The sequence below is a fragment of the Nanorana parkeri genome, unplaced genomic scaffold (genome assembly GCF_000935625.1).
Source record: "Nanorana parkeri isolate BGI_ZX_2015 unplaced genomic scaffold, ASM93562v1 scaffold1644, whole genome shotgun sequence".
Classification (NCBI taxonomy): Eukaryota; Metazoa; Chordata; class Amphibia; order Anura; family Dicroglossidae; genus Nanorana; species Nanorana parkeri.
In genome coordinates this window covers 170,590-197,481 of record NW_017307912.1, presented here as the reverse complement: position 1 = coordinate 197,481, position 26,892 = coordinate 170,590, and the positions used below count along the sequence as shown (strand labels likewise).

Genomic DNA, 26,892 nt, shown 5'->3' with positions numbered 1-26,892 from the left:
ACTTACCCCCTGGGCTGTCAGTAGGCACTTTCACATTGCCCTGAATGAGAAAGCAGCTCAATGCAAGGAAAAGCATCAGGTTCTTTTCAGTGCTGCCTCCCAGTTGTACATACATACCTTCCCTTTGCTGCTGGGATTGAAGATAAATACATTGAAATTCCAGGTATGGGGAGCACGTTACCCACTTCTCTATCTCCCACATGTCAGTGTTGATCCTTGGTGATTGGCTACCCGCACTGGGAAGTCCTCTGTGTAAATTTGAATTTGTAGATTACAGATGGATTGCTCTTCTCGCCCTCACTTGCTGAACAGAGCAGTAGCGAAGCAGCAAAGGAAGGCGAGTATGCACGGCTGGCGAGGGTGTCAGTTAAATGACCTGTATAGGCAAAGCACGGGTTCTCTTTCAGTGTTACTAAAGTAGAAATAAAGTCACATTTTTTTTTGCATATATCTACTGCTAGTAAGCAATAGATATTTGCCACAATGTAAAAAAAAAAAAAGTGACCAAATATGAAATCCTTAGCTCTGTCTGCGCCGCACGCTCCCGGCTACAGTACAAAGATCCGAACGGCCGTGCGAGAGGATGATGTGGGCGTGCGAATGCGCAGTCCCTGTCACCGGTGGGGGGGAGGACGAGAGACACTCAAGTCAGTGAATGCACGCAGCCTGGAGCGTGCACGCCAGACAGAAGTCTGCGCTGGATCAGAGACCGGCACCAGTGCTGGAGAGACTGCTGGAAACACGTGGAAGGAAGATGATCGCAGCGAGTGGCATCACATAAGGTAAGTATTAAAAGCAGAATTACAATGGGGGGAAAAAAGGGACTTTAATGTCACTTTAGGTCCCAAGCCCCCCCCCCCAAAAAAAAAAGTCAGCTTGTTTCAACCAGGTTTAAAATACTTTAGCAGGTTGTTCAAGTCCTTCTTTGCTGAAGAGCTTGGCCTTTGACCTTTGGTGTTCTTTGCTTTCTCCTGAGATTTCATGGCAGGAATTTTGGGAGCGAGTTCTTTGTGCTTCCAGTCAGCCATTAGTTCTTTCTGTAGCTCCTCTGGCAACTGAGAAAACACATTCATATCCACACTTCTAGGAAAAAAGGAAACTCTGCTGCTGTCACTGGATTCCGCACAGTCCATGTCTGTGTCGTGACAACGACTAATTTGGTTGCTGTCTGAAATGCAAGAGGACGAACCGGCGCAAGCGGTCTTATCACCACTTATTGCACTTTGAGTGCCTGTAAATGAGCTGCGCCCTATGGAAAGTGATGCACCACTGGAGTCCATCTTGTTATGTAGACCTGGCGTTGACATTTCAGATCCAGAAGAACTTCCAGCTGTAAAAGAACTTTGTAGATGTCTAGCGTTGGCTTTCATAAAGAAACTCTGTATTCCTTTAGAACACGGCGATGGTTGTGTGGCCTTGCTGCTTTTTTGCACTGTTCCAGTTCGTGGGCTTGAGAGGATTTCCTTTTTAATGTCATCAGGTAGCTGACTGAACACGTCCATGTCTATGTGGTCAGGGAGAGATAGGGAAGCAGGGTGATCCGATTCCAGTGAACAGAGGTTTGAACAAGGTTCTGTATCTTTAAGATCCTCTGCCGTTGCTCCAGGGTCCTGGTTAAGAAAAAGATCAGATAAAAAAAATATTACATATTGGGTTGGGCTAGCGGTGTACAGCTTCTGGCTCTGGAACAGAAATGGTTCAGTTATGGGATTTCCAGATTACCAAACATGCTATACTATGAATTGTAGGGATGCACCAATACTAGTATCGCTGCCGATACCGAGCACTTGGGCGAGTACTTGTACTCGCCCAAATGCTCCCGATGCCTATCCCGATACTGGAACGTCCGGTACCAGGAAGTCGGACAGTGAGTCATTACACGCCGCCTGGCTTCCTTAATGGGACTTCCTGTATCAGTATTCAGTATCGGCGAGTACCGGAAAAAAATATATATCGGTACTTGTGCTCGATACGGAAAAGCCGGTATTGGTGCATCCCTAATGAATTGTGTTTTATTGGGACCCTCTAGTACTGAAGTATTGAAATGGGGGTCTTACAAATATCAGATATAGACACTTGGGTCTCTGCTTAAAGCAGTGGTTCTCAACCTGCGGATCGCGACCTAAAAGTCGGTCGCAACTCACTGTTGAGGGGGTCGCAGTATCTACTTCTGCTGCACTAGGTGAGAGGCTCCTCAGCCTCCTCCTAGCACAGCAGTGTCAGTCAGCGGGAGGACAGCAGAGGCTGTGAATATAAAAGTGCCGCTATACACACTCCCTGGCCGCTGCAGCGACATCTAGTGGCCGGGGAGTGTGTACAGCAGGACTTTTCAATTCACAGCCGCTGCTGTCCTCCTGCCTCCCATACAATGTGAGCTCTGCAGGAGGTGGGCGTCTAAGCAGTGCTGGGGCTGAGAAGGCTGCATGGAGTCAGAGCAGGCAAGCAGGTAGCAGGGGCTTGGGAGGGGGAGGGCTTGTATTCTTGTGAGTGTGCTTCTATTTTTAGTCCTAAGTCCAGCACCCTACTAATTCTGGAGTCCAGCGCTCTGTTGGGGGTCAACACAACTTGGCAAATGTTATTAAGGGGTCCCGGCCCTAGAAAGGTTGAGAACCACTGGCTTAAAGGAGAACTATGGGGTTAGGACTTTTCCCCATAGTTCTCTGAAGGGTAACGAGAGGACACAAACTAGCGTCCTCCCGTCACCCAAAGCTCAGTATACCGCGAGCCTCAGCTCGCGGTACACTGAGACGACGCAGCTGAAGCGGATCCCGACAATTTGCCGGGATCCGCCCAGCTGCGTGACTGACAGCTGGCTCTGCCTATCTAGAGGCAGAGCCAGCTGTACCCGCCCCCTCCCCCGTCCGTTCCGCCAGTCAGAGCTGGAGGATCGGACAGAGGATGGGAGAATCCAGTCCCTCCCCTGTCACGGCTCTCTGCCGGCACAGGATCGAGAAGTGAGCGAGCGCCGGTATGTGTTCGCTCACTTCCCGATCTACTGAGCCGACCTGTGACAGTTTCATTGTCACAGGTCGGCTCAGATTATGAGGCTGAGTGAAAAGCGCTCACCTCATAGTTCTCCTTTAAAGGGTAACTACAGTTCCACAATAAACTCCACTATACTAAAAATTTAAATAGTTATCAAGGTGGTGGTGTTGTATATACAGTATATTCTTTGTTATGGTCAGAACTGAAAGATAAAAAAGTGTATTTATATTGTATGTAGTATTTGGGTAAATATGAAATATTGCACATGAATATGATGCATTTTTATATGAAACCAACAGGTGGTGCCCTCTTGAAAAGACTTTGTTTACAGAGGTTAATATGAAATTTATATACACAAGTGAATTATCTGGAGCAGCGATTCCTCCCCATCATCGATCTTTCTTCATAAAGCTCCCAACAATGTTTGGGTCTGAGACGGGAGGTGCAGAGTCACAAAGGAATACAAGAATCCAGGGCTTTAAACTGACCTACAGACATCAAAGAAAAGTACTCTAACGTCAAAAGCCAACATTTTGAGGGTTATTCACGAAGCAGCCGAAGGATTAAAGGAGAACTATGAGATGAGTGCTTTTCACTCACCTCATAGTTCTAGCCGACCTGTGGCAATGAGACTGTCACAGGTCGGGAGGTGAGCGAACATATACCGGCGTTCGCTCACCTCTCGATCCTGTCATGGCTCTCTGCCATGACAGGGGAGGGGCTGGATTTCCCCCTCCCCGTTTCGCCAGCGCTGACTGGCGGAACGGACGAGGGAGGGGCGGGTACAGCTGGCTCTGCCTCTAGATAGGCAGAGCCAGCTGTCAGTCAAGCAGCTGGGCGGATCTCGGCAAATTGTCGGGATCCGCTTCAGCGTCTCAGTATACCGCGAGCTACAGCTCACGGTATACTGAGCCTAGGGTGACGGGAGGACGCTAGTTTGTGTCCTCCCGTTACCCTAAGGAGAACTATGGGGAAAAGCCTTAACCCCATAGTTCTCCTTTAAGCTGAAGCACCAGCTAATCCTTCGGCTCAATTCGGCCGCCGGAGCCCTTCGGTTTAGTCGAATCGTAGGGCTGCTGTATGAGCTATTCACAATAGCGCGTACAGCAGCCGTACCACTTTATAAAAACTTACCTATGAACATAGAGGCAATCCGCAGAGCTTTGATCGAATCTGGGGCCCATGGTTGTCCTTCACTACTATGACTACTTCATGATTGTAAATTGTACTTTGGCATAATACCTTTGACTTCTTGCTGATCCCATTATGCGCACTGATAGATGTCGAAGCTTAACCTTGCACTTTGTGTACTGAGACTGTAACCTCATTGTGATTCTTGGTTTTATGGTTTTATGTCTGTTACTAGGTTATGTTGACCTAGTTTGTTTTTTCTTTTTTTGCCTGTTTTGTACAAAATTCTTACTAGTAATAAAAAAAAAGATAATACATCCCACAGTTTATAAATGTTCAGATACTTTCAGGACAGTGGTGGAGCGCCAGGACCCGGTCACAGCTGCAACCCTGGTAGTTCTTGTGAAATGCCAAGTAGGGATACACCGATACCGATACTAGTATTGGTGCCGATACCCAGTATTTGGGCGAGTACTCGCCCAAATGCTCCGATATCTTTCCCGACACTGGAACTTCCGGTCAGAGGGAGATTTCCTCTGACCGGCAGTGCCGCGAGGGAACATTGAGCCAGGAACCTGGGTCGATGCTGATTGGCGGGGAAGCCGTCTTCCCAGCCAATCAGTGTCGAGCCGGGCAAACAAATCTGATAATATGGCGACGCGACCCCCACCCTGCAGACAAATCATTCCCCTCACATAGATCCTTAGCAGCCGTCATTACCATACCAGTCCCTCGGCCAGGTGGCCGAGGGACTGGTACGGTAATGAGGGCTGTTGAGGATCTATGTGAGGGGAATGAGGTGTCTGCAGGGTTGATGGTCGTGTCACCATACTGTCAGATCTGTTTGGCCGGCCTCGATGCCGATTGGCTGGGAAGCTGGCTTCCCAGCCAATCAGCATCGAGCCAGCCAATCAGAATGGAGTCGGCTTCCAGGGCAATCAAGAAGCCGGGCAGTGGGTGGCTCCCTTATTGCCCGGGAAGCCGGCTCTATGCTACCGGAAGTACCGGTATCTGCGAGTACTGGAATATAAATATCGGTACTCGTACCAGATACCGAAAAACCGATACCGGGTGCATCCCTAATGCCAAGTATTGGCACTTGTATCTGAACATTCCCACTAACAGTAAATTTTTGGTTAATGACAGGTAACGAGAGCACCTGGAATACAGACCTCAAGCATAGTGTCCCTTCTGGGAACCAGGAACTTGAAATACAAAGTAAGACCTGCTAACCACTTAGCCACCATGGCGCCCAGTCTACCATGTTTGTCCTCTTACCTTGCTGATCTGACTGGCCTCCATTGATGGAGCTTTCTTTTGAGTTAGGTAAAATCCTATTGAATTTCGAGATGAGTTTGAGGTCTGAGCAGACTTGAGGTTGGAAAAGCAGACATTGAGAAGGGTGAGGTGAAAGGGTGTCTTAGCATCAATCATCTTCTCAAACAGCTTCATAAGTAGTTCCATCAGAACAGAGAACGAGCTCTCTACCCACAGAAATGTAAAAAAACAACAACATTAAAGTGTATGCAAACCCAAACAATGAATATTCTTATTGAACTGAATAATATTTATTCCCTTTTGATATGCTACATATACCATTGAAACTGTTTCGTTATATCTGTTCAGTAAGTACAAAAAATACCAGTTGATCCTGCCAGAAGTCTTGTAAGCTGATACTGCAACTTCCTGTTGGGAGTGGCTAAGGATTTGATTTGGGGGAAGAGATGAGGAGGGGTCGGTGTTCTTTGTAATCCATTAAAAATTAAGTAGACAGGGCAGACACCATGTGTTTGTGAATTCAGAGCTGTGTTGTCATGTCAGACAACCAGGGCCGTCTTTAATGCAGGGCAAAAGGGTCAGTTGCCCAGGGCCCAGTCATTGTTGTGGGGCCCAAAGCAGCTGCCCCTTCAGCCCACATAAGAAGATATACACGTGCAGGGCTGGCAGCCTCACCTGTATAGGCAAGGGGGCTTGCACCAGCCTTGCCTCCTGTCTGTGTACACGGCGTCGGAGCTCTACAGACAGGAGGCTACATACAGCACTATGGACGGCACTCCGGGCTCCGCCCCCTATCAACTCGGCCCCGCCCCCTGCTTCTCTCTGTACTCCGTGCGCCTGTGTGAGCGGGCCTGCTGGGAGCCTGCATCGTGCCCTAAGCTGTCACCCCTGCTGTGTTCCCTCTCTACATCTTCACACCAAGTAAGTGCCCATATATGCCACAGTATATGTATGCAACAGATACATATACTGTGTTCAATACATTCATATGTAGAGCAGATTTCTGATATTGCTTCTGTTCAATCCATGCTGCTGAAGCAGGATTGATAATTTTTATAGGAAATGTCATCAAGTTCTATGGCTGCAGCAAAGCTTCCTGTGCTTTCAATACTAGGGATGCACCTATAGATAATTTAACAAACAGGATATGTGCTATGGAACAATAAACCTATTAGCTGCCATGCTAAAAAGTGTAAATAACACCTAAAAAATGAATTATAAAAGTGCACTGCGCTTTATAGACCAACTACATATACAATCTAATGATGATCTACCTGTGAAATAAATATAGAAATATGCAGAATCACCCTATGGTGAATAAATACAATATATAGTGGGAAAATACCCAATATGTATTTATTCACCGTAGGGTGATTCTATGGTGTGGTGGAAAATGAAAATGTTTGCCCAGGGTCCAATCAATATTAAAGACGGCCCTGCAGACAACACATATTTTTGGCACACGAACAGGTATTTTTCTGCACTTGCAGGCTGTTTAAGGGATAACCAAGGAGAAATGTCCATGTATTCAGCGGTGTATTTACCTTTGCTGCTGCCCTAGGCAAGGCAGCAACGCCGCCCTCCACCCCCCCGGACTAACCGGCCGATTCAAGTGCAGACCACTTCCCCATACAGATCCTGTGGCAGACATGACCTCGGAGTATGTCAGTGAGAAGATTCCCAAGTAGAAGTCTTTGGAGAACACACTGACATACAGGTCAGAAAAATGACAGCGCTGGCTGAGGACACAAGAGGGAAGAGGACTTGACACGTGACTTGCAGACTGAGGTTGCAACGGTAAGAAAAAGAACTCCTTAGGTCCCTATGCCTTTGATTTCCCCTCTAAATTTTTGCTGGGTAAGGTCCTAGCGCCGCATAATATATAGATAAATAGCTAATAGATTCTGACAATGCATATGAAGCAAAGTAATACATGAAGCAAAGGAATACATGAATTGGCATCTAATATCAATGTAAAAATATTGTAAATTATGTGCAAAAAGTGTATGTCCAGCTAAAACATTTTCTTCTAGATTCATATAGAGTGGAGCAGGGGCGTAACTACAGATCACGGGGCCCCATAGCAATAATGTGATGGGGGGCGACCCCTGATGACCTTTCTCTGAGCTGTGACTAACACCAAGATTCCAAAGACTCCTCTGATGCATCGGACATCAGCTTTTCCTACGCTGTACACTTTACAGAGGGTTAGTATTGTCATCAACTGTAACCACTCCAACCCTTAATGACAGTACTGTGTTACCTTCACACCTTTGTTTAATTTGCCTCAACAACCTAATGGGGCCCCCTTCCACCCCCAGGCCTCATAGCAGCCAGCTGGCCTGCTATGGCTATAGTTACGCCAGTGGATTAGGGAAATGATTAGAACCCATGTGTTTTTTATTGCTAGTTGGGGCTCTGATAGAGAGGTTTCCCCTGGCATACTGTCATGGTGACAACGGTTTCACCAGACAGGAGGTGAAGAAAAACCTGCAACAAGGATAGAGATATACAGAAATGTTTTCATGTGTGCCCTTGTTTTCCCTCACTGGAATTCATTTCTGACTTTCCCGGAAATCAGCTAAATCCAGGACACCCTGCGAATCAGTTTAATCATCTCTCTAGTCTCAAATTTCATTGTAAAGCCAAAGCCAACACTGCAGAGTCTGCCGACCGAGCGCTGAACACGTTTCTCCCAGGAGTTGCTCACCGCTGCTCGGATTCTGAATGACGTTCTTCGGGATAGGACACTGACGACTTTCCCGATTGAAATATCTGTTGGTGGGTGAGGACTGTCGTAGGGTGAGACGCAGGGTCTGAGGACTCCTTCCATCCACATACACTCTGGAGAGATGAGAGTAAACAATTATCAAAGCTACATCTCACTGTCAACTGTGCACCGTTCAGTGTCATACCGGTATATACAAAATGTTATTCCAATAAACATTTTATATTCCATTATCCTAGGTGACCTGGAAACATTGCAGTAAGGTGGGTAAAAGTGAGGATGGTGTATGTATATGATCACAGTGTATTATGTTATGCTGCCGTCTCATGAGCAGACTGATGATCCTGGCTCTTGGCTGTGAGCACAGAGGTCTTCTTTAGCCATCCAAAAATGATAGGCAACCAACAAAAGTGGTCGTCAACCCTATTCACCCAAGATCATTCCCTCCTCCCCCAGTCCTACTGTGACAGCAAGGTCTCTGCTGTGGATTTGACCTCCTGGTTCCATGTCCAGCAGGGGACACTACCAGAACTCAGGGAAAGAGTTCCATATAGATCTACACAGTTCTGATGCTGGTTAGACCAATTATAGCTTCAGATGGTGCTTGTAATGACTACAACAGATGGTGCCATGCATAACTAGAGTTACAGAGTAAAGCTGGCCATACAATGGTTGAAATTTAGCATGGATGGGAGAATGGGATGGGAGAATGGAGAGTCTTACTCAAAGTGTATGACCAGCTTAAGAAGTCAACAGCATGATTGGGTACATGATGTCACAAAGGCCAAACTCCCAACATTTCAGATCCTTGCTGGGTCCCCTTCCTCAGAGCAACTTGGTGAGTTCTTACTCTTTAACTTCGGTTCTCAAGAAATTTCAGAGTTCATTTATAAAAGTCCCACATGGCTTATAGGCGGGCAGATGTCATTAGAATGGCACTAGCACCCCTAGATGGTGCGGACGAGTATAGTAATTTATTTTACTCATTAACACTATCTAGGGGCGCTAGTGCAGAGCGAATGGTGCCGGGCAGAACTTTTATAAATTAACTCCTTCCTGATTTGTCATCCTGTGACATAGGCTTCCAATTGAGACTACAACCGAGTGTTTAGGAACACATTATGCAGACATGGTCACCATTAGGAAACCGGCCCTGAGAAATGCCCTGAAGCCATCACTGGAGTGCATGTAGACAAAAAGTCTAAGGATTGAAAAAGCTGAACACAGGATTTTGCGGGGAAAAAAAAAATGCAAATTGTTTATGACAAACAGTGCTTTAGCAAATTGAATGCCATTCAGTCAGGCTTTACAGCTACTTTAAAAAAATCCAAAAAATGCAATACACCGACCAGCGCCAGGAAGACCATCCATAAGCCAGAACCCTTCACTGCACATCCAGTAGAGGCTTCCACGTTCCAGTCAGAGAGTTCAGAAATGCTATATAGAAAAACAAAAACAACCGAGCGTTTTTACCTGCACACGGAAAGGCGCCCGGTTGTTTTTTGTTTTTTTTACATCTACTTTACCTAAAGAGGAAATGTAGGATAAACTTCCACTTAGAGAGGAACTTTACCCGTATCTTCAAAATAACAACAAAGGCACCTTTAGAAATCTTTAGTAATGGCAAAACTACAAACACATCCTTCTAGATAATTGCCGGCTTTGTATTCTTTCCATATCTTATTTTTCTTTTCCTCCCCATTCTTCTCACAGCGGCCATTTTAACTAACGGCAAGTTACTAGATCTCCATTAACTTTTTGGAACTCTGGCACATGTGACTAGGACATGTGACCATGCACATCATCTCAGGGGAGAAAAATGCCTTACCCTGATATCTCGTGAGATTACAGATGAGATTTCCCAGCAATGCTCTGCTGATGTAACCTTCCCTGGATGCAATGCTGGGGCACAATTACATAATTTGAGCCAAAGCGGACCAGGAAGTGGACATTATAAGTAAAATAAAAATGTTTGTTTAGGTAATGGTTGTAAGATGATTTCATATCAGCATACAGAGCTGTCAAAGGAAGTAGTGGTCTACTCTAACATATATCTCCATTAGCGAATCGAATTAGCTCCAAACTCACAGCAAATTATTATAGAGTAATATTAAAGGGCAAGCAGATACAATCTGACACTCACCTATTTAAAAGGCTTCTGAGCAGCTCCTCGATCTTTAGCTTCACGTCTGTTAATGTGGAACATTTTTTAAATGAATCTTCTTCACTGAGAGACTGTTATAAAGAAATAAATAAAAGGTTTCTCAAGATATAAAGCCCTTGAGTCAATGTGCTCATCCCTCATGCTCTGCTGGAAGCTTAACGTTTCCATAATGAACACTACAGGAAGGAAACATCAAGTGACTCCAACACTATACACAATTTCCTCTTTTTCAAACAAGATCCCACCGAGAACACAGAATAAGTCTCCAGTACCTGAGGAGGACCAGATGGTGTCACCGGGGAATCATCTTCACCTCGGCTGAGTTGCTGGAGACGATAAGCTGTCGGGGACCCGAACTCCTTTTCAAGCACAGTGACAGGACAGGACTGAAGGGCACATATGCTGGACAACCCTAAACCTTCAAGGCGCTGGGCGGTTTTGTGGCCAATACCTATAGGAAACAGGGAAAGATTTATCTTGCTGACATTGTCATATGTGACCCTAATAGACTATAGTAAACTACAGATAAAACTTTTCAACATAAAAGTCCTGTAGTTTGAAGTGATTTAGTGCTTTATGCTTCAAGTGTATCCATACCAAAGAACAAAAACTAATATACTGCAGTTTTATTTTTTTCCTCTATCTCCACATGATAATCCTGCCAGTAACACACTTCCTGTCCTAGGGTGACAACACTCACTCACTGTACTTTATTTATGCAGGAGCATAAGCATTAGTCGGGATGGCTCAGTGTATAGTAATTAGGGATGCACCAGTACCGGTTTTTCGATATTTCATTTTCGGTACTTGCCGATACCAAATACAGATGCCGGAAGTCCCATTAAAGGAAGCCGTGCGGCGTGTAATTACTCGCCACCCGGCTTCCCGATTAGCAGGGAAGCCGTCTCCATGCTCCCTCATCACCATGTGATGAGGGAGCATGCGGCCAGCTTTCTGGCCAATCAGGAAACTGGGGGGGGGAGGCAGGTAATGACTTGCCGCCTGGCTTCCTGATTGGCCAGCTTCCCGACCAATCAGGAAGCCAGGCAACGAGTCATTACACGGCGCCCGGCTTCCTGATTGGCTGGGAAGCCAGCTCCGTGCGAGGGAGCATGGAGCCGGCTTCTCGGCCAATCAGGAAGCCAGACAGCGTGTAATGACTTGATGCCCGGCTTCCTGATGTCGGAAGTTCTAGCTTCGGGAGCATTTGGGGCGAGTACTCATCCAAATACTCGGTATTGGCACTGATACCAATCCTAGTATCGGTATTGGTGCATCCCTAATAGTGACTTAAGAAATTCTACTTTATATGTCTCAGTACTCCTATGGTGCAATAATAAAACCATAGAGAAATGCATTTATCCTTTGCTAAATATGCCCAAATTCTAAAGACATCAGTAAGACCACATTTCTCAGAGTCATCTTGGCATGGCATTCAGCTTCACAAATATTTGCATATAGAAATACTGCATATACACATACATACACACACACACACACACACACCTGGGACTTCAAGGCCTCATTCACACAAGCACAGTTTAATCTTTACTCAACCATGTATCAAAGAACCAATGGTAAAGCACCATCAGAGCAGGTACCTCACATGCTGTCTCACCTTTTCTACTGTGATTGAGGGCCTGGTCCCACCTCCTACACACCTAATTATTGGCCACCTATAGGCTAACACTAAGAAGGAGGTAGGGACAGGCTCTAAACCACAGCAGCTGGTGGAAATCTCAAAAGCATAATACATAGGCATCTGTGTATAAACAATTTGCAGGGTCATTCGCCCAGTGAATATCTATGAACATTCGATCCGTGCAGGTATCTGCCAAAAAGTTCTATGCCAAGTACATGGCATAGGTTGTTCTTTCCCCTTATTGCATGATGGCCACTAGGTGGCGATGAGGAGCACAGAAAAATAACCAATTATTTTCGATGCTTCTCAGTGCCATCTAGTGGCCATAATGCAATATAACATGGGAAGAAAACAACAAATACGCTGACTAGTAAAATAAAATACCGAACATTTGTTTTGTTATACATCTGTACAGATCGAATGTTCACAGATATTCATAGGGGGAATAGCCCTGCATATTGTTTTTAAACAGGCCCCTTTATAAAGCATATAGCAAACTTCAAGCAGCTAATACAATATAAAGAATGAACTGCGCCAATAAGCAAGCTAACAGCTACAAGGCACTGGAATGTACATCCACTGTGAGTGTGTATACGTGGAAAATGAATAACTAAATGTGCCGAGCTAAGCACATTTAGTTATTCATTAAACTTCAAGCAGCTAATGACCCTGTGTCGACAGGGTTATGTTCGCTCCAAGAGTGTTCTGGCATTCACATACAAATCTATGGAAATGCAAAACCCCAAGCAGGTCAAATGCACCTTTCAATGAAGTTTTCAATCAACTTTCGTTGAAGGAACTGGGATGAAAATTGTTGACTGAACAGCAACTGCAACCCATCAGCTACAGTCACTGTTGGGGTATTCTGACCTCTGCAGGCACGGCAATCAGGACAGGGCAGAGATACGGCACAGACACTGTCCATTTCAGTACCTGGCTAGGGTTATACAAGATCTCCCTTCCTACCTAAAACTACTTAAAACCGATCTACAAGAAAAAAAAAAAATCCCCTCCGCAGAGGGGGTAACTGCTTGTTAATGTCTTTAGGATCTATGTAAAAGAGTGTTACCTGATCCCTGCTCCCACTGGCTACAAGATCCACACCTGGAGCCTCCCCCATCTCAGCTGATGTCAATGCATACAATGCAGGGCCCATAGCCCTGCATTATACGCAAGGATGCTGAGAGACAGTCCACAAGGAGAGTACCAACTGCCAGGGAAGCAGAGATCAGGAAAATTAAAAAGTGTTTTATACAGATGCCCTAAAAATGAGATAGGCTTTAATGCTTACATAGTACATACCTGGAATTCGCTGCACGTGGTTCAGGCTGTTGATCAAGTGGCTGCTGCTCTCAGGAAACAGAACAGTTTGTTGGTTTGGTTTAAAGGTCCCTGCTACCAGCTTAGAGAGAACCTTATTACAGGCTATCCCAGCACAGCTTGTGAGACCCAGTCTGCTGTGCACGGCTGCCCGGATATCAGCGGCGATGTGAGAGCCAGCAACCAATCGTCTGTGAGTCCAGTCGCTGCCATTTACCACTGCAATCACAAGAAATGGTCAGTGACAAATTTCCTGTCCGAGAACACGAATCAATCGCTACACATACTGAACAACAGGGCAATGATTTAAATTTGTGCAAGCGATTGTTCGAATCCTGGCCAAGACACTATCTGCATGGAGTTTGCATGTTCTCCCTGTGCTTGTGCGGGTTTCCTCCGAGTACTCTGGTTTCCTCCCACACTCCAAAGACATGCTGGTAGGTGAAGGGGCTCCTGTTTAAATTGGTCCTTGTATGTGTGTATATATATGAGATAAGGGCCTTAGATTGTAAACTCCTTGATGGCAAGGACAGATGTAACTGTACAGTATGTAGCGCACTGTGAAAACCGTCAGAGCTATGTAAATACCTGTAATAAATACTACATTCAGCCTAATGTATAGGGATCACTAGTGATTAAACACGCCTGGTTGCAAGGAATTTGTGGCAGCATTATCGCACTAGAAAAAATGTGTGTGCCCAGTCATAATATCCACTGCCTACCTGCAACATCTTATCTTTCTTTGTACAATAAAGCTGGCCTTAAAAGAGAACTATGGGGTAAGTGTTTTTCCTCATAGTTCTCTTAAGGGTGACGGGAGGACATAAACTAGCGTCCTCCTGTGACCCAAAGCTCAGTATATCGCGAGCTACAGCTCGTGGTATACTGAGACCGCCGCAGCCGGGACGGATCCTGACAATACTATAGAGATCCACCCTGCTGCGGGATTGACAGCTGGCTCTGCCTATCTAGAGGCAGAGCCAGCATTACCCGCCCCCTCCCCCGTCCATTCCGCCAGTCAGCGCTGGAGGCTCGGACAGGGGAGGGGGGAATCCCTGCAGTGAGCCTGACAGTCACTGCAGGGAGATGATCGAGAGGTGAGCGAGCGATGGTATGCGTTCGCTCACTTCCCGATCTATTGAGCCGGCGTGTGACAGTTTCATTGTCACACGTCGGCTCGAACGATGAGGATGAGTTATTTTCACTCACCTCATAGTTCTCCTTTAATTTATAGGGCTCACTTATAAACCTTCCACCCAACATAAAGCTGGACAATTGCTGTTTGCATCGTAATACCACCACCAGATGGCGCTGAGGAGCATAGAAATTTCCCATGCTCTTCGGTGCCATCAACTGGTGGCACGCCACACGAACAGCATTCTCCCAGCTTAATACTGGACGCAAGATTTATAAATGAGCCACTGAGTTTTTCTTTTCTTGTTCAGTCCCACAGCCTGAACTAGAAAAACCTTGTGATCCCGCCATCCACACTGTTAGCGTGGGAATCCTCCACTTGTCTATTGTATTGTGACTGTAAAAAATAAGCTGCAGGTTCTGCTCAGTTAAGATTTTTTTGGGGTGGTCTGGCCGCGCGAGTGTCTATCACTCCTCTCACTCCTCTCACTCCTTCTCCCTGCAGCAGCGACTCTGACATGGAGGAGAACTGCAGCACTGATAGGAATCGTATGCAGGATTTTTCTAAGAGACCTGCCAGCTCACCACTGAGTTCTCCTCCCACTAAAGCACCAGGGAATAGAAGACAGTTTACAGTTTCTGGTGCAGTCAGCCATTGCTCGCCTGGCAATAGCGCGGGCTTGGAAACAATCGGAACCTCCGTCACTCAGCGTAGTTGTACAAATATTAAACACGCATGTCCATTTTGAATTTTTGTTTGCAAAAGCTAATATGAAACTCCGCAATTTTAACTTACAATGGGCTTGCTGGCTGTCAGACAACAGATGCCTGACTCGTGTATTATGAACCCAACTAATATTCCTAACAGTTTTAAAACACAAAAACAAAAAAAAATGCTTTTATGTATTATTAGTCACTTCTTAGGCCTCCACAGTTATCACATGCTTTTTATTTGTTTTCGAGATGGTTGGAAGAACACTTCCTCCACTTACTGTCCTGAATATGTACTGCATTAGGGCTCTCTCCTATAGAGGTATGCTTCTTCAGTTTGTGGCCAAACTAAGCTCCTTTTTTTTTTTTTTTTTTACCCCCTCACCCCAAGTGCGTGCATCTGCTCTAGCTTGCGTCAACCTTGTCAGTGGCTGTAATTATTTCTTGAAGAAAAATAGATTCTCAGCACCCACCAGAAGAAGACATGGCTGTTCCCATCACAATGGAAGGCCCTTTACTTCCCTCATGACATGTTAACTTCAATAAGTACTGCTGCTACTGTTGTGGTGGGCACAGAACATATTGTCTTCTATACATCTCTCTACTATGAATTTCTGTTTCCTAAGAAAATGACCACATTAGTGTGCGACCTTTTGGAGGTGCTGATGGTCACATGGAAGGCTCTTAAAGTGGAACTAAAGGAAAAAAATGTGGGCAGAAGAAACGTACTATGTGCCTTCTGCAGTCACACAAACCTGCCTGCTCACAAATCATTTCTACAGTGTAGACTGAAGGGCCCATGTACAGCGAAGTGTAACATTGTTGGCACCCACTGTGCATGAATGAATGAACTCCTGTGTACGAATTTTGTCATTCCCACAGGCCAATCAGGACAAAGACCGGGCACCCAGAAGAAACCAGGTAGAAGATTTCAGCGCCAGTGGGAGAGCTCGCGGACATCACATCGCTGGAGCAGAGGTGAGTATTTAAAAGCCAGCATGTTGCCCATCTTTGATCAGTGAGCCTCCTTCCCCAAAACTCTCTATTGGCTCTGTTCCTAAATACACTGTCTGGCCAAAAAACAAGGTCACCACCTGGATTTAGCTAAGCAAAAAGGTCTGAGCCTTCCATTGGATAATAGGTCTAGGTTCAGCAACATTATCAAATGTCTCAAATCAAAATCTCAAATGTAGCCAAACTAAAGTCCATGACGATTTACAGTACACTGCCTGGCCAAAAAAAAAGAAGTCACCACCTGGATTTAGCTAAGCACATAGGTTGCTTCAGTTGGTCAGGTCTAGGTTCAGCAACGTTATTGTCCCCAAAAAATGATGTCAGCTGTCTACCTGAATACAGTAATACCTTGGTGTACGAGCATAATTCGTTCCGGCAGCATGCTTGTAATCCAAAGCGAATTTCCCCATAGGAAATAATGGAAATTCAGATGATTCGTTCCACAACACAAAAATATATCAAAATGATTACAATACTGTACTATACTATAATATAATACAAAATATAAAGAAAAAGAAACCAATTACCGGTACCTCCGTGGCTGGTGTGAGAGGTACAAGAGAGAGGGGGATTATTGTGTAGGACGACTTTCACTATCACTAACGGAATCACTGCTATCTCTCGACTCAATGGAATCTTTTTCATTTCGTGAAACCTTAACAAGGAATCTATCCAATGTGGCATTGCATTGTCCTTAAACAGACTCATCGCTCGCACTGCTACAGCCTTATTCGGGTGGTGCTTTTCTACAGAATTTTGCTCTTATTGCAAGACATTGCTTGTATATCAAGGCAACATTTTTCAGAAATGTTTGCTTGTCTTGCAAAACACTCTCAAACCAAGTTACTTGTAAACCAAGGTATTACTGTATATTGAATGACCAGGTTTTTCCATCAATGGATTTTTTCTTCCCTGATGGCACATTGGACATATTCCAAGATGACAATGCCAGGAGTCATCGGGCTCAGATTGTGAAAGAGTGGTTCAGGGAGCATGAGGCATTATTGTCACACATGGATTGGCCACCAGAGTCCAGACCTTAACCCCATTGAGAATATTTGGGATGTGCTGGAGAAGACTTTACACAGAGGCCCGACTCTCCCATCATCCCTACAAAATCTTGTATGCAACTCTGGATGGAAATAAATGGTGTGACATTGTAGGGCTGCAACAACTAAACGATTAAATTGATAATAATCGATGAGAATAGTTGGTAACTATTACCATTATTGGTTAGTTGGGGAGAGAGAGGGAGGAGAGAGAGAGAGAGGGAGGGAGGAGGGGTGAAAGAGAGAGGGGAGAGAGTGAGGGAGGGGAGAGAGTGAGGGAGGGGAGAGAGTGAGGGAGGGGAGAGAGGGAAGGGAGAGAGATTTTTTAATGCAACTGATCGATTAGTTGAAAAAATAATAGGGCAACTAATCGATTATAAAAATAATCATTAGCTGCAGCCCTATGACATTGTGTAAGCTTACTGAAATGATGCCAAGCTAAAGGAGGTCCTATGAAACACAAGAGTATGTGCCTTTTTTTGTGGCCAGGCAATGTACAATTAATTATTCTTTGTCAAAGGTGATCAATTGTGCTCTTACTCTGATTATTGTACACATGTCCAGACACTTCTAGGCTGCCGTCATTCTGAGGCTCCTGTGTCTTCTTATCCACCAGCTCTGTGATATCAACAAAGTTTTCATCAAAACCCAACCGCTCAACCTTCGGACTGAATTCTTCCAGCAGCTCTGGGAAAAACAAAACAAGAATTAGCATCGAAAGGAACCCATAAAATCTGTCGCTAATTACACTAGCAGTGTAATAGAACACAGTAGCTAGAACTTCTGCCTTGCAGCACTGGAGTCTTTGGATTCATCCCCAACCAAGACTCTCTCTGCAAGGAGTTTGCATGTTCTCCCCGTGCTTGGGTGGGTTTCTTCTCACAACTCAAATACATATTGGTAGGTTAATTGGCTCCTGTCTCAATTGGCCCTGTATGAGAGATAGGGTTCTTAGATTGTAAAAGCCATGAGGGCAGGGACTGACGTGAATGTCAAATATGTAAAGAGTTGTCGGCACTATATAAATACCTTTAGGGGACAAAAAAAAACAAACCCACATTTGGTAAAATTGATGAATATTGTATACCGTATTTTGCGCTCCATAAGGCACAACGGACCATAGGACGCAGGGAGGTCCAGTGCACATTATAGAGCACTGAACAGACCGGAGCTTCTGTCACAGCTTCTGTGACAGAAGCTGCAGTTAGTGACCGCTGAGACAGGTGGCGCTGTGATTACGTTCTTCGTCTGCTCTAGGGGCTCTATGGTGATCTCAATCGCCGCCGCCGCTGCTCGGTTTTAATAAGAGTGATCTGATTAGATCACTCGTATTAAACGAGCAGTGGCTCCTACCGTACATTTAGCTCTGATTTAGCAGGGCTAAATGTACAAAAAACTACGCCTAGCGGCCGAAACTGCATGTCTCTGGCGTCGGGCGATAGGGATTCCCTCCATAAGACGCACACACATTTTCCCCCGCCTTTTGGGGGGAAAAGAGTGTGTCTTATGGAGCGAAAAATACGATATGTTGGGACTATAGGTTCCAATAAATATTCACCTACCGTGTTTCCCCGAAAACAAGACCTAGTACTATTTTGAGAAAAGTTGCCAACTATTCTCATAATTGATTACTATTGATTTAGTCGATTAGTTGTTGCAGCCCTATGCAAGACTGACAGCCACAGGTATGCCCCCAAGAGGCAGAGGTATTATGGAATTTGTAGTTTTCACCTCAGCCAGATGTGCCAGGGTTGCCTACTCCTGCCTTACTGTAATGCACATTAACATCCGAATTCTGCACATTGATGGCGTGTGTTATTACAATGCACTAGTGTGAACAAACCCTACTGGGTCTATTAATAATCAATTTGCAAAACCATTCACCCTATGAAACCTGCAGGACCAGCACACGATGCTTTTCCAAAGAAAATCAGTTTGTATTCCACACGCCTCCCTCATTCTGTGGCAATAGATGCAAACATGAACATGCTTAGATATATTTTCTTTTCAGGTCGAATATACTGTACAGCATGTAATGTGATACTGTATTTTACCACTAGATGGAGCTGAGGAGCACAGGAAATAAAGACTTTTTCCTAGACTCCTCAGCTCCATCTAGCGGTCAAAATGCACTATTACAGTACATGCTCTACATTATAGTCGACCTGAAAACAAAATCTAAGAGTGTTCATTTTAACTTCCATTCACACAGAACAAACATTCACAGAGATTTGCAGAGTGAATGTTTATAAATAGACCTCTTAGTGTACTGTCATGATTCATACAGTACATGTAACCCACTTAATCAGAATTCCAACCTTGGCAAAGATGAACAGAGGATGTAGGATTGGATTCTTGTCTCCCCCCACCCTCCACTTCTAGAAACTGTACTCTTTAAAGAGTCACCTAAAATGAATATCCTTGTTATGTTTGATGTCGGTGGGCTCAATCCACTGGCTGTACAGACCCTGTGAGGAATGGGTGGTGAAAGACTCCCAGCTCCACTCTCATATACCAGGACGTCTCATTCTTCCTGCCACAGCTGGAAAAGTTCAATTCTCCTAATGATTCCTCCACAATAATAAATAAAAGGAAAAGCCGGCCAAGAAGGCGACCCTTCATCCTTGTATTGGCTTTCAGTGGATGGGTAGAACTCCGATAGGTGATTTCATCTGCTGACCCTTTAATGAGCAGGCGCCTGCAATCTGTAGATAAACATTTCCAGGGTCGGGACTCTATATTCCCCATCTATACAAGTCAAAATGTTCCAAATGTTCACTGCGAGAAGAAACAGCTTCCTGCAATATACAGTATATCACCTAACAGCATTCAGAAAGAGCGTTCTAATGCTCCCACCGGGTTTCAGGTTGAGATAAGATACCTCATTCTGACAAAGTTGTATTGAAGTTTCACAAGGTCACTTGGATCCTGGTGAGCGCGATATAACGTTCTTTTTGAATGCTACTGGAGGACGCATATTGCAGAATTTTTTTTTTCGCGCGGTGAACGTTTGGACTTGTATATTGGCTGAAAAAGTATCTTTACTGCAGATTCCCAGTTTCTCTAAAGTTTAATTGAGGTTTTTATATTCTTCCATTTAACAGTAGGGAGCGTGTTCCCTACTGTCTCTGACTGCTCCGGTCTGAAACAACAATCGGGAACTAATCACTGTGTTTTGTGACCATATACCAATAAAGGAGATTTTTTTTTTCAAAACCTTACTCTTTTTCTGGAGTATCGAGATATTACAACAATATTGAATACACTATATTACCAAAGGTATTGGGACGCCGGCCTTTACACGCACATGAACTTTAATGGCACCCCAGTCTTAGTCTGTAGGGTTCAGTATTGAGTTGGCTCCGCCCTTTGCCGCTATAACAGCTTCAGCTCTTCTGGGAAGGCGTCCACAAGGTTTAGGAGTGTGTCTATGGGAGTGTTGGACCATTTGTGAGGTCAGGTACTGATGTGAGACGAGAAGGCCGGGCTCGCAGTCTCCGCTCTAATTCATCCCAAAGGTGTTCTATCGAGTTGAGGTCAGGACTCTCTGCAGGCCACTCAATTTCCTCCACCCCAAACTCGCTCATCCATGTCTTTATGGACCTTGCTTTGTGCACTGGTGCGCAGTCATGTTGAAACAGGAAGGCCATCCCCAAACTCCTCCCACAAAGTTGGGTGCATCAAAATTGCCCATAATGTCTTGGTATGCTGATGCCTTAAGAGTTCCCTTCACTGGAACTAAGGAGCCACACCCAACCCCTGAAGAACAACACCACACCATAATCCCCCCTCCACCAAACTTTACACTTGGCACAATGCAGGCAGGCAAGTACCGTTCTCCTGGCAACCGCCAAACTCAGACACGTCCATCGGATTGCCAGACAGAGAAGCGTGATTGGTCACTCCAGAGAACACGTCTCCACTTCTCTAGAGTCCAGTGGCGGCGTGCTTTACACCCCTGCATCCGATGCTTATATCACTTGGTGATGTAAGGCTTGGATGCAGCTGCTCGGCCATAGAAACCCATTCCATGAGGCTCTCTACGCACTGTTGTTGAGCGACCCATTCTTTCACAAATGTTTGTAGAAGCGTCTGCATGCCGAGATGCGTGGTTTTATACACATGTGGCCATGGAGGGGATTGGAACACCTGAATCCAATGATTTGGAGGGGTGTCCCAATACTTGGCAATATTGTGTATTTTTGAAAATATTTTTGAATTCCAGTTTTCGAGGAGAAAAAATAAGGTAAACAAGATGTAATAGAAAAAAATATCCTGAATAATTTCCCTGGTCGTTTTTTTTCTTCTTTTGAACGGCACCCTGGTTTCACATACGCATCAACGTGATGTGACAATTGACATAATGACATCACAAAGCGCCAAATGAGAGCCTATATAAAAAGGAACAGACTGTGTGGCCAGGCTATTGTTTGTGAGAACATGAGCACTTTTTGAATATTTTTTTAACCAAAACCTCTGATGAAGCTGATAAATTCAGCAAAACATTGGGTGGTGGTCTTTTTAAAAAATGTGTTTTAAATATACAGTATAAAAAGGTGCCCATACATTGGCTGAATTTCGTGCGGTTTTTAATGTACCGGTCGAAATTCGGCCAAGTGTGTGGGGCTGTCGGCTCCCTTTCAGCAGCCATTTCTCGATCAGCTTATCGAAGGAGCCGGCTGGAAAATCTTCGCACGATCACAGCCGGCAGACAATGAGCTGCCCGCTCTGATCGGGTATGATCGGGTGTCGGCGGCACCTGTCAGAATACAATGTAAACAGCTGCAATTCCTCGATCCACACGCTGTTTGTGTTAATGGAGGACAAGGTATGGCCGGCTTTAGTTACAGGTAGAGATCAATCATGAGACTAAGGCCTTGTTCACACCAAGAGCGGAGCAGATCCAGACCAGAGCAGGTGCAGACCGGATCAAAACTGCATCCAATGTATTCCTATGGTATTTTGACCTCCAGTTCACATCGCAGCGTGCAGATCCAGAGCAGGTGAAAAAACTGCGGCAAGCCCTATTTTACCTGCTCTGGAACGCATCAAAAACACATCTAAAACGCATGCAAGTGCCTGAAAGCCCATGTTAAACTTTTAAAAAAACGGCCCTTAACGCATCCAAAACGCATCAAAACCCACTGCACTGCGTGTGCAGAAACCTGACCGGATCTGGTCTGCATTTGATGTGAACAAGGCCTTAAAACTCAATCTTTCAAAAACCGAGCTCTTGATATTTCCTGCACTCGTTGCAAAAGAAATCCCAATTTTAAAGAATTGTTCAGAATATATTTTCTGAAAGCGGAGGCCCTGTAGAATAAAAAGATGGTAGTTGCAATTTTTTTATGTCGCACGGTATTTGCCCAAATGTTTAGCAAACAAGTATTTTTAGGTTAAAATAACTAAAATGGAATTTAGTCCCCAGAAACAGAATATAATGCAAATGTTTTTGGTAAAATATAAAAGACGGGGTCACGTCGGGTAAATAGATTCCAAACATGTCAAGCCTTAAAATTGCGTGCGCCCGTGAAACTGCAAAAAAACGACAATAACCAAAATTTCCCATGGGCGAGGCTTTAAATGCTTTTACGGCTCAGAGATCTGGTTCCCCAGCTTCTTCTTCTGGCTCTAGGAGCCGGAGAATGTGCCCAGTGACACCGGAAGTGATGTAATGCACCTCACTTCCGGGTCCACTGATCGGAGGAGATATCAGCGGCTGGAAACCGCTGGCCTCTCCTCCGATCTATTAGGGGAGACCCTCCATGCCGGTCCCGGGCTCACGTGAGGGACAGTGGAGCCCGGGAAGCCGACTGCTGCACCAGTGGCCGCGGAGGGGGTAAAGGGGGACACGGCGCCACACTGTACAAGCGATCTGGCGCCTGTACATGTGCGTACCTGTGCCTTTAAGGGAGGTTGGGCTTCCTCCTGACAAACCTGCACCCAATTTAATCTTTTGCCACATGTGCTCCAAGATGGAGACTCTCACAGTTTAGAGTTAGGACCGCACTATAAGAGGGGCCTTGACGCGGCTGTGCGGCTTTCACATTTTCTGCAGAAGACGTGTATCTAAATCTGTGCTTCTAACCTTAGTAGTTAGACAGGTTTTTTTGCATGCTGGCTGGTGAGTGTGCCTGGAAACTTTTTGCTGTTGTACAGAGGCCGGATCGCTTGTATTTAAACAGCAATTGCCGGCTCTTTATCCGATACCAGGAACATGGCTGCAGTAGCAGCCGTGTTCTTGGTATGACCACTACCAGGATGGATGTACATTTACGTGACCCCACAGGAAGTGGTTAACATTTTATATTTTACAAAAAAATGGGATTATATATTTTATTTTATTTGCACTAAAATTAGCTTAAAGTGACATTAAACCCTCAGATTTTTTAACATAAAACAATACTGTAATGTGCGCCTTACTGTAATCCATGGTTGTTTCCCTTCTCTTTGCTGCTCTTCCTTTTAAATCCTCATGTCTTCTCATGCTGGGCAGAACTTCTGTTTTGCAGCTGAGTGCCTTGTCTCTGGAATGGATACATGGTGTCTGTGTATAAGATTGTATAGGCTTGTAACCTGAGCCAGCACTACAGGAAGAGGCACTCAGCTGCAAAGGGAAGTTCTCCCCCAGCATGAGAAGAGATACAGATTTAGACGGAAGAGCAGCAAAGAGAAGGGAAACTACCATGGATTACAGTAAGGCGCACATTACAGTATTGTTTATGTTAAAAAATCTGAGGGTTTAATGTCACTTTAAGTGTTGTGCCTTAGATGCCTGGTCTCAGATGCTGGGCCTAGGAAGCCTGGTCTTAGGTGCTGGGTCTTAGATGCCTGATCTTTGGTGCTGTGCCCTAGATGATGGGCTGTGGGTGCTGATCTTTAGATGCCTGGTCTAAGGTACTGTGCCTTAGGTGTCTTGCCTTAGGTGCTGGGCTTTGGATGCCTGGCCTTAGTGCTGGGCCTTGAATATCTGGTCTTGTGTTTTGGGCCTTAGATGCCATATTTTTTCCAGGGTTATGGGTTTTATAATGAGCTGCGCTAATACCCTGCGACGTAAAACCTTGCAGCTGCGACTATTTTATTCTTCAAGTTATTGTCCAGGGAACTGAAACATTGCAGTGCTGCTGAATTTGGTCTGGCAGCCGCACATCATGGACCTCCGGTTATATTAGGACCTAAGGATACATAAGGCAGAAGCTGAGTACCTGTAACCCTGTAGGACGTCTCTCTGTAGTGTGTCAGGTCCTCCCCGCTCACCAGCACCAGCTGTGGACATTTCTCTTTGGCCTCTTTGAGGGACATGCACTTGTTGACTCCACACTTCCTGGCTACATAGTTACAGGTGACGAGAAGGTATTTCTGCTGGACGCCTACGGGAGACACGAGCCAGGATTAGGGGCCTTTCCACATGTGGTGCACAGGTCACAATGTACACTGGAGGGGATTTATGAAAACTGGAGCAGGCAAAAGCTAGAGCAGTTGCCCATGGCAACCAATCAGAGGGTCCCCCGCACTGCTTAGAGAGACCCCCGCACTGCTCAGAGGGACCCCCGCACTGCTCAGAGGGTCCCCTGCACTGCTCAGAGGGATCCCGCACTGCTCAGACATTGATGTCAAAGGGACCTGTGTAAAGGACTTTTACTTACGTGTCCCCCACTCCCCCGGCAGTCGCCACTTAGCTCTCCCATCCTCTCCAGCTTGTGGACTGTCCCTCAGCCTCCTCATATACAATGTAGGGTTGTGGGCCCTGCATGAGACGTGATGATGCCAGTGGGCTTTTGACCATGGGAGCGCAGGAGAGAAGGGGCTCCGGGAGCCAGCGGGAGTGGGGATCAGGTAAAAGTTCTTTATACAATCCCCCGAGACAATAATGAGCACAGGCTGTACAGAAGAACACAGGATATATTGCTGTGAATATGTAATGTACTTGAAGTCAGATATTGACTTTAGGTCCTCCACCTCCTTATGCTGTCATTGTCATTTACAGAAGAACTCCAGGGACATTTTTTTTTTACTAACCCTCGCCGTGGGGCCACCCCAGCACTGCAAGGGTTAGGTGCTCTTTTGTGTCTAGGTGCAAGTTATACTCACCAGACCATCGGAGCCGGCGTCCTGCTTCTGTGATGACTGAAGTGTCTCCTCCTCCTCTGCACTGATGGGACCGCTCCTCAGGTCTATTCACAGTCTATAGAGAGTGATGTCATCAGGACCCTGGACCGCTGTGGCAGAGGGGGAGAGACGTTGTGGACACCGGGTCTAAGAACAAGCCGGCTCGGATGGTCAGGTGATAATATCTGACTTCAACTACATTACATATTCACAGCAATATATCTTATGTGTGTATCACTCGGCTGTAGATCCTCCAATCATCTCTGAATTGGTGCTGACAATTTCCTTCCTTCTGGAGGGTGGCTACTTTAGTTCCCCATGGTTCCTGTGTGTGCTGTAGTCACCGCTCCAAGCTCACTCCTGTGATGGACTACAATCTCATGTTTAATTTACTGATTTTTATTGAGATTGTAGTCCATCCCGGGGGCGAGCTTGGAGCTGTGACTCTTCATCGGAGCCCCAAATACAGGAGCATTGTTGTCATGTCTACAGAGTATACGGGAGGCCACGTGACGTCAGTCAAGGACCTGAGGTCACGTGTTGTCAGTCATGGACACGAGGTCAAGTGACCTCACTCATGGATCCGAGGTCATGTGACGTCAGCCAGGAACCGAGGTCACATGACGTCACTCATAAACCGAGGTCATGTGACGTCAGTTTCACCCAAAGGTTTGTCCTTCAGCTCCGGGTTCCTGATCATCTCCACTTGGGCGTAGAAGCAATCCATGTCGAGGTGGACGGTCACCCGTCTGGAGGCGTCAGATCTCGTCACTGGTCTGCAAACTGAACAGAAAACAATAAAACAAAACACTCAGATTAAAGCCAAACTAAAAAAAAAAGTGAGTGTGTATTCCTTTAGAAATAATGAATTGTACTTTTCCATACTGCCAATATAAGTACCTGACTCTGTCCTGATATCAGCTTCCCGCACAGCAGTGCTCAGACTGGGAGGGGCAGAACTAAGAGCCAATCAGGCTCCGGGGTATGCACATGTGCTGACAGGGAACATGCTGACAGGAGGAGAGGATATATAGTGTACAGTATGGGTGGAGGGGTGCAGTGATATAATGTACAGTCTGGGGGAGGGGCGCTGTCATATAATGTACAGTCTGGGGGAGGGGTCATTATTTACACGAAGCTCCTTTCTGGTGCACAGGAATGCCTGTACGTTCCTCCTGCTCCTCCCGGGACATCCAGTCCGTGTCATCCTCATCCTCTTCTTCAGGTCTCGGGGAATCCATGTCTCCCGGCTCTGTCCTCGATGATCACACTGCAGGTAGTTGTCATGGGATGGGCGGGGCTTTGTCTACACGTGGTCTGTGATTGGGAGGAGCGTCCTCCCTGCTGTCCAAATTTCTCTTCCGCGATCTTCCCGCCTACACTGCTCCTGTCAGCTGCCGCCGCCAGGTGGCGCTTTCCCACCAGACGGAGCATCGTCTTTCAATAACACGGCGGTATCGTTCTCTTTTTTGGCTCGGTAGGTGGCGCTGTCTCACCAGAAGGAGAGTCGCCATTCAATAAGACGGCGGCAGCGCTCTCTTTATTGCTCGGTAGGTGACACTGTCCCATCAGACGGAGAATCGCCATTCAACAACACGGCGGCTTCCTGTATTGTTCTGTAGGTGTC

General features: G+C 45.8%; 1 protein-coding gene across 1 annotated transcript; it reads right to left on the bottom strand.

Annotated features, from left to right (window-relative positions):
• Positions 1–881: 881 nt before the first annotated feature.
• On the bottom strand, positions 882–26,506 carry POLI (DNA polymerase iota). The gene is made up of 10 exons (XM_018570970.1): positions 26,398–26,506; positions 25,929–26,048; positions 24,362–24,526; positions 17,697–17,843; positions 13,231–13,467; positions 10,559–10,737; positions 10,266–10,357; positions 8,105–8,238; positions 5,395–5,600; positions 882–1,610 (listed from the first exon to the last, which is right to left on the bottom strand). The coding sequence occupies exons 1-10, from the start codon at positions 26,504–26,506 to the stop codon at positions 882–884; spliced, it is 2,118 nt and encodes a 705-aa protein (XP_018426472.1).
• Between the last annotated feature and the right edge of the window lie 386 nt (positions 26,507–26,892).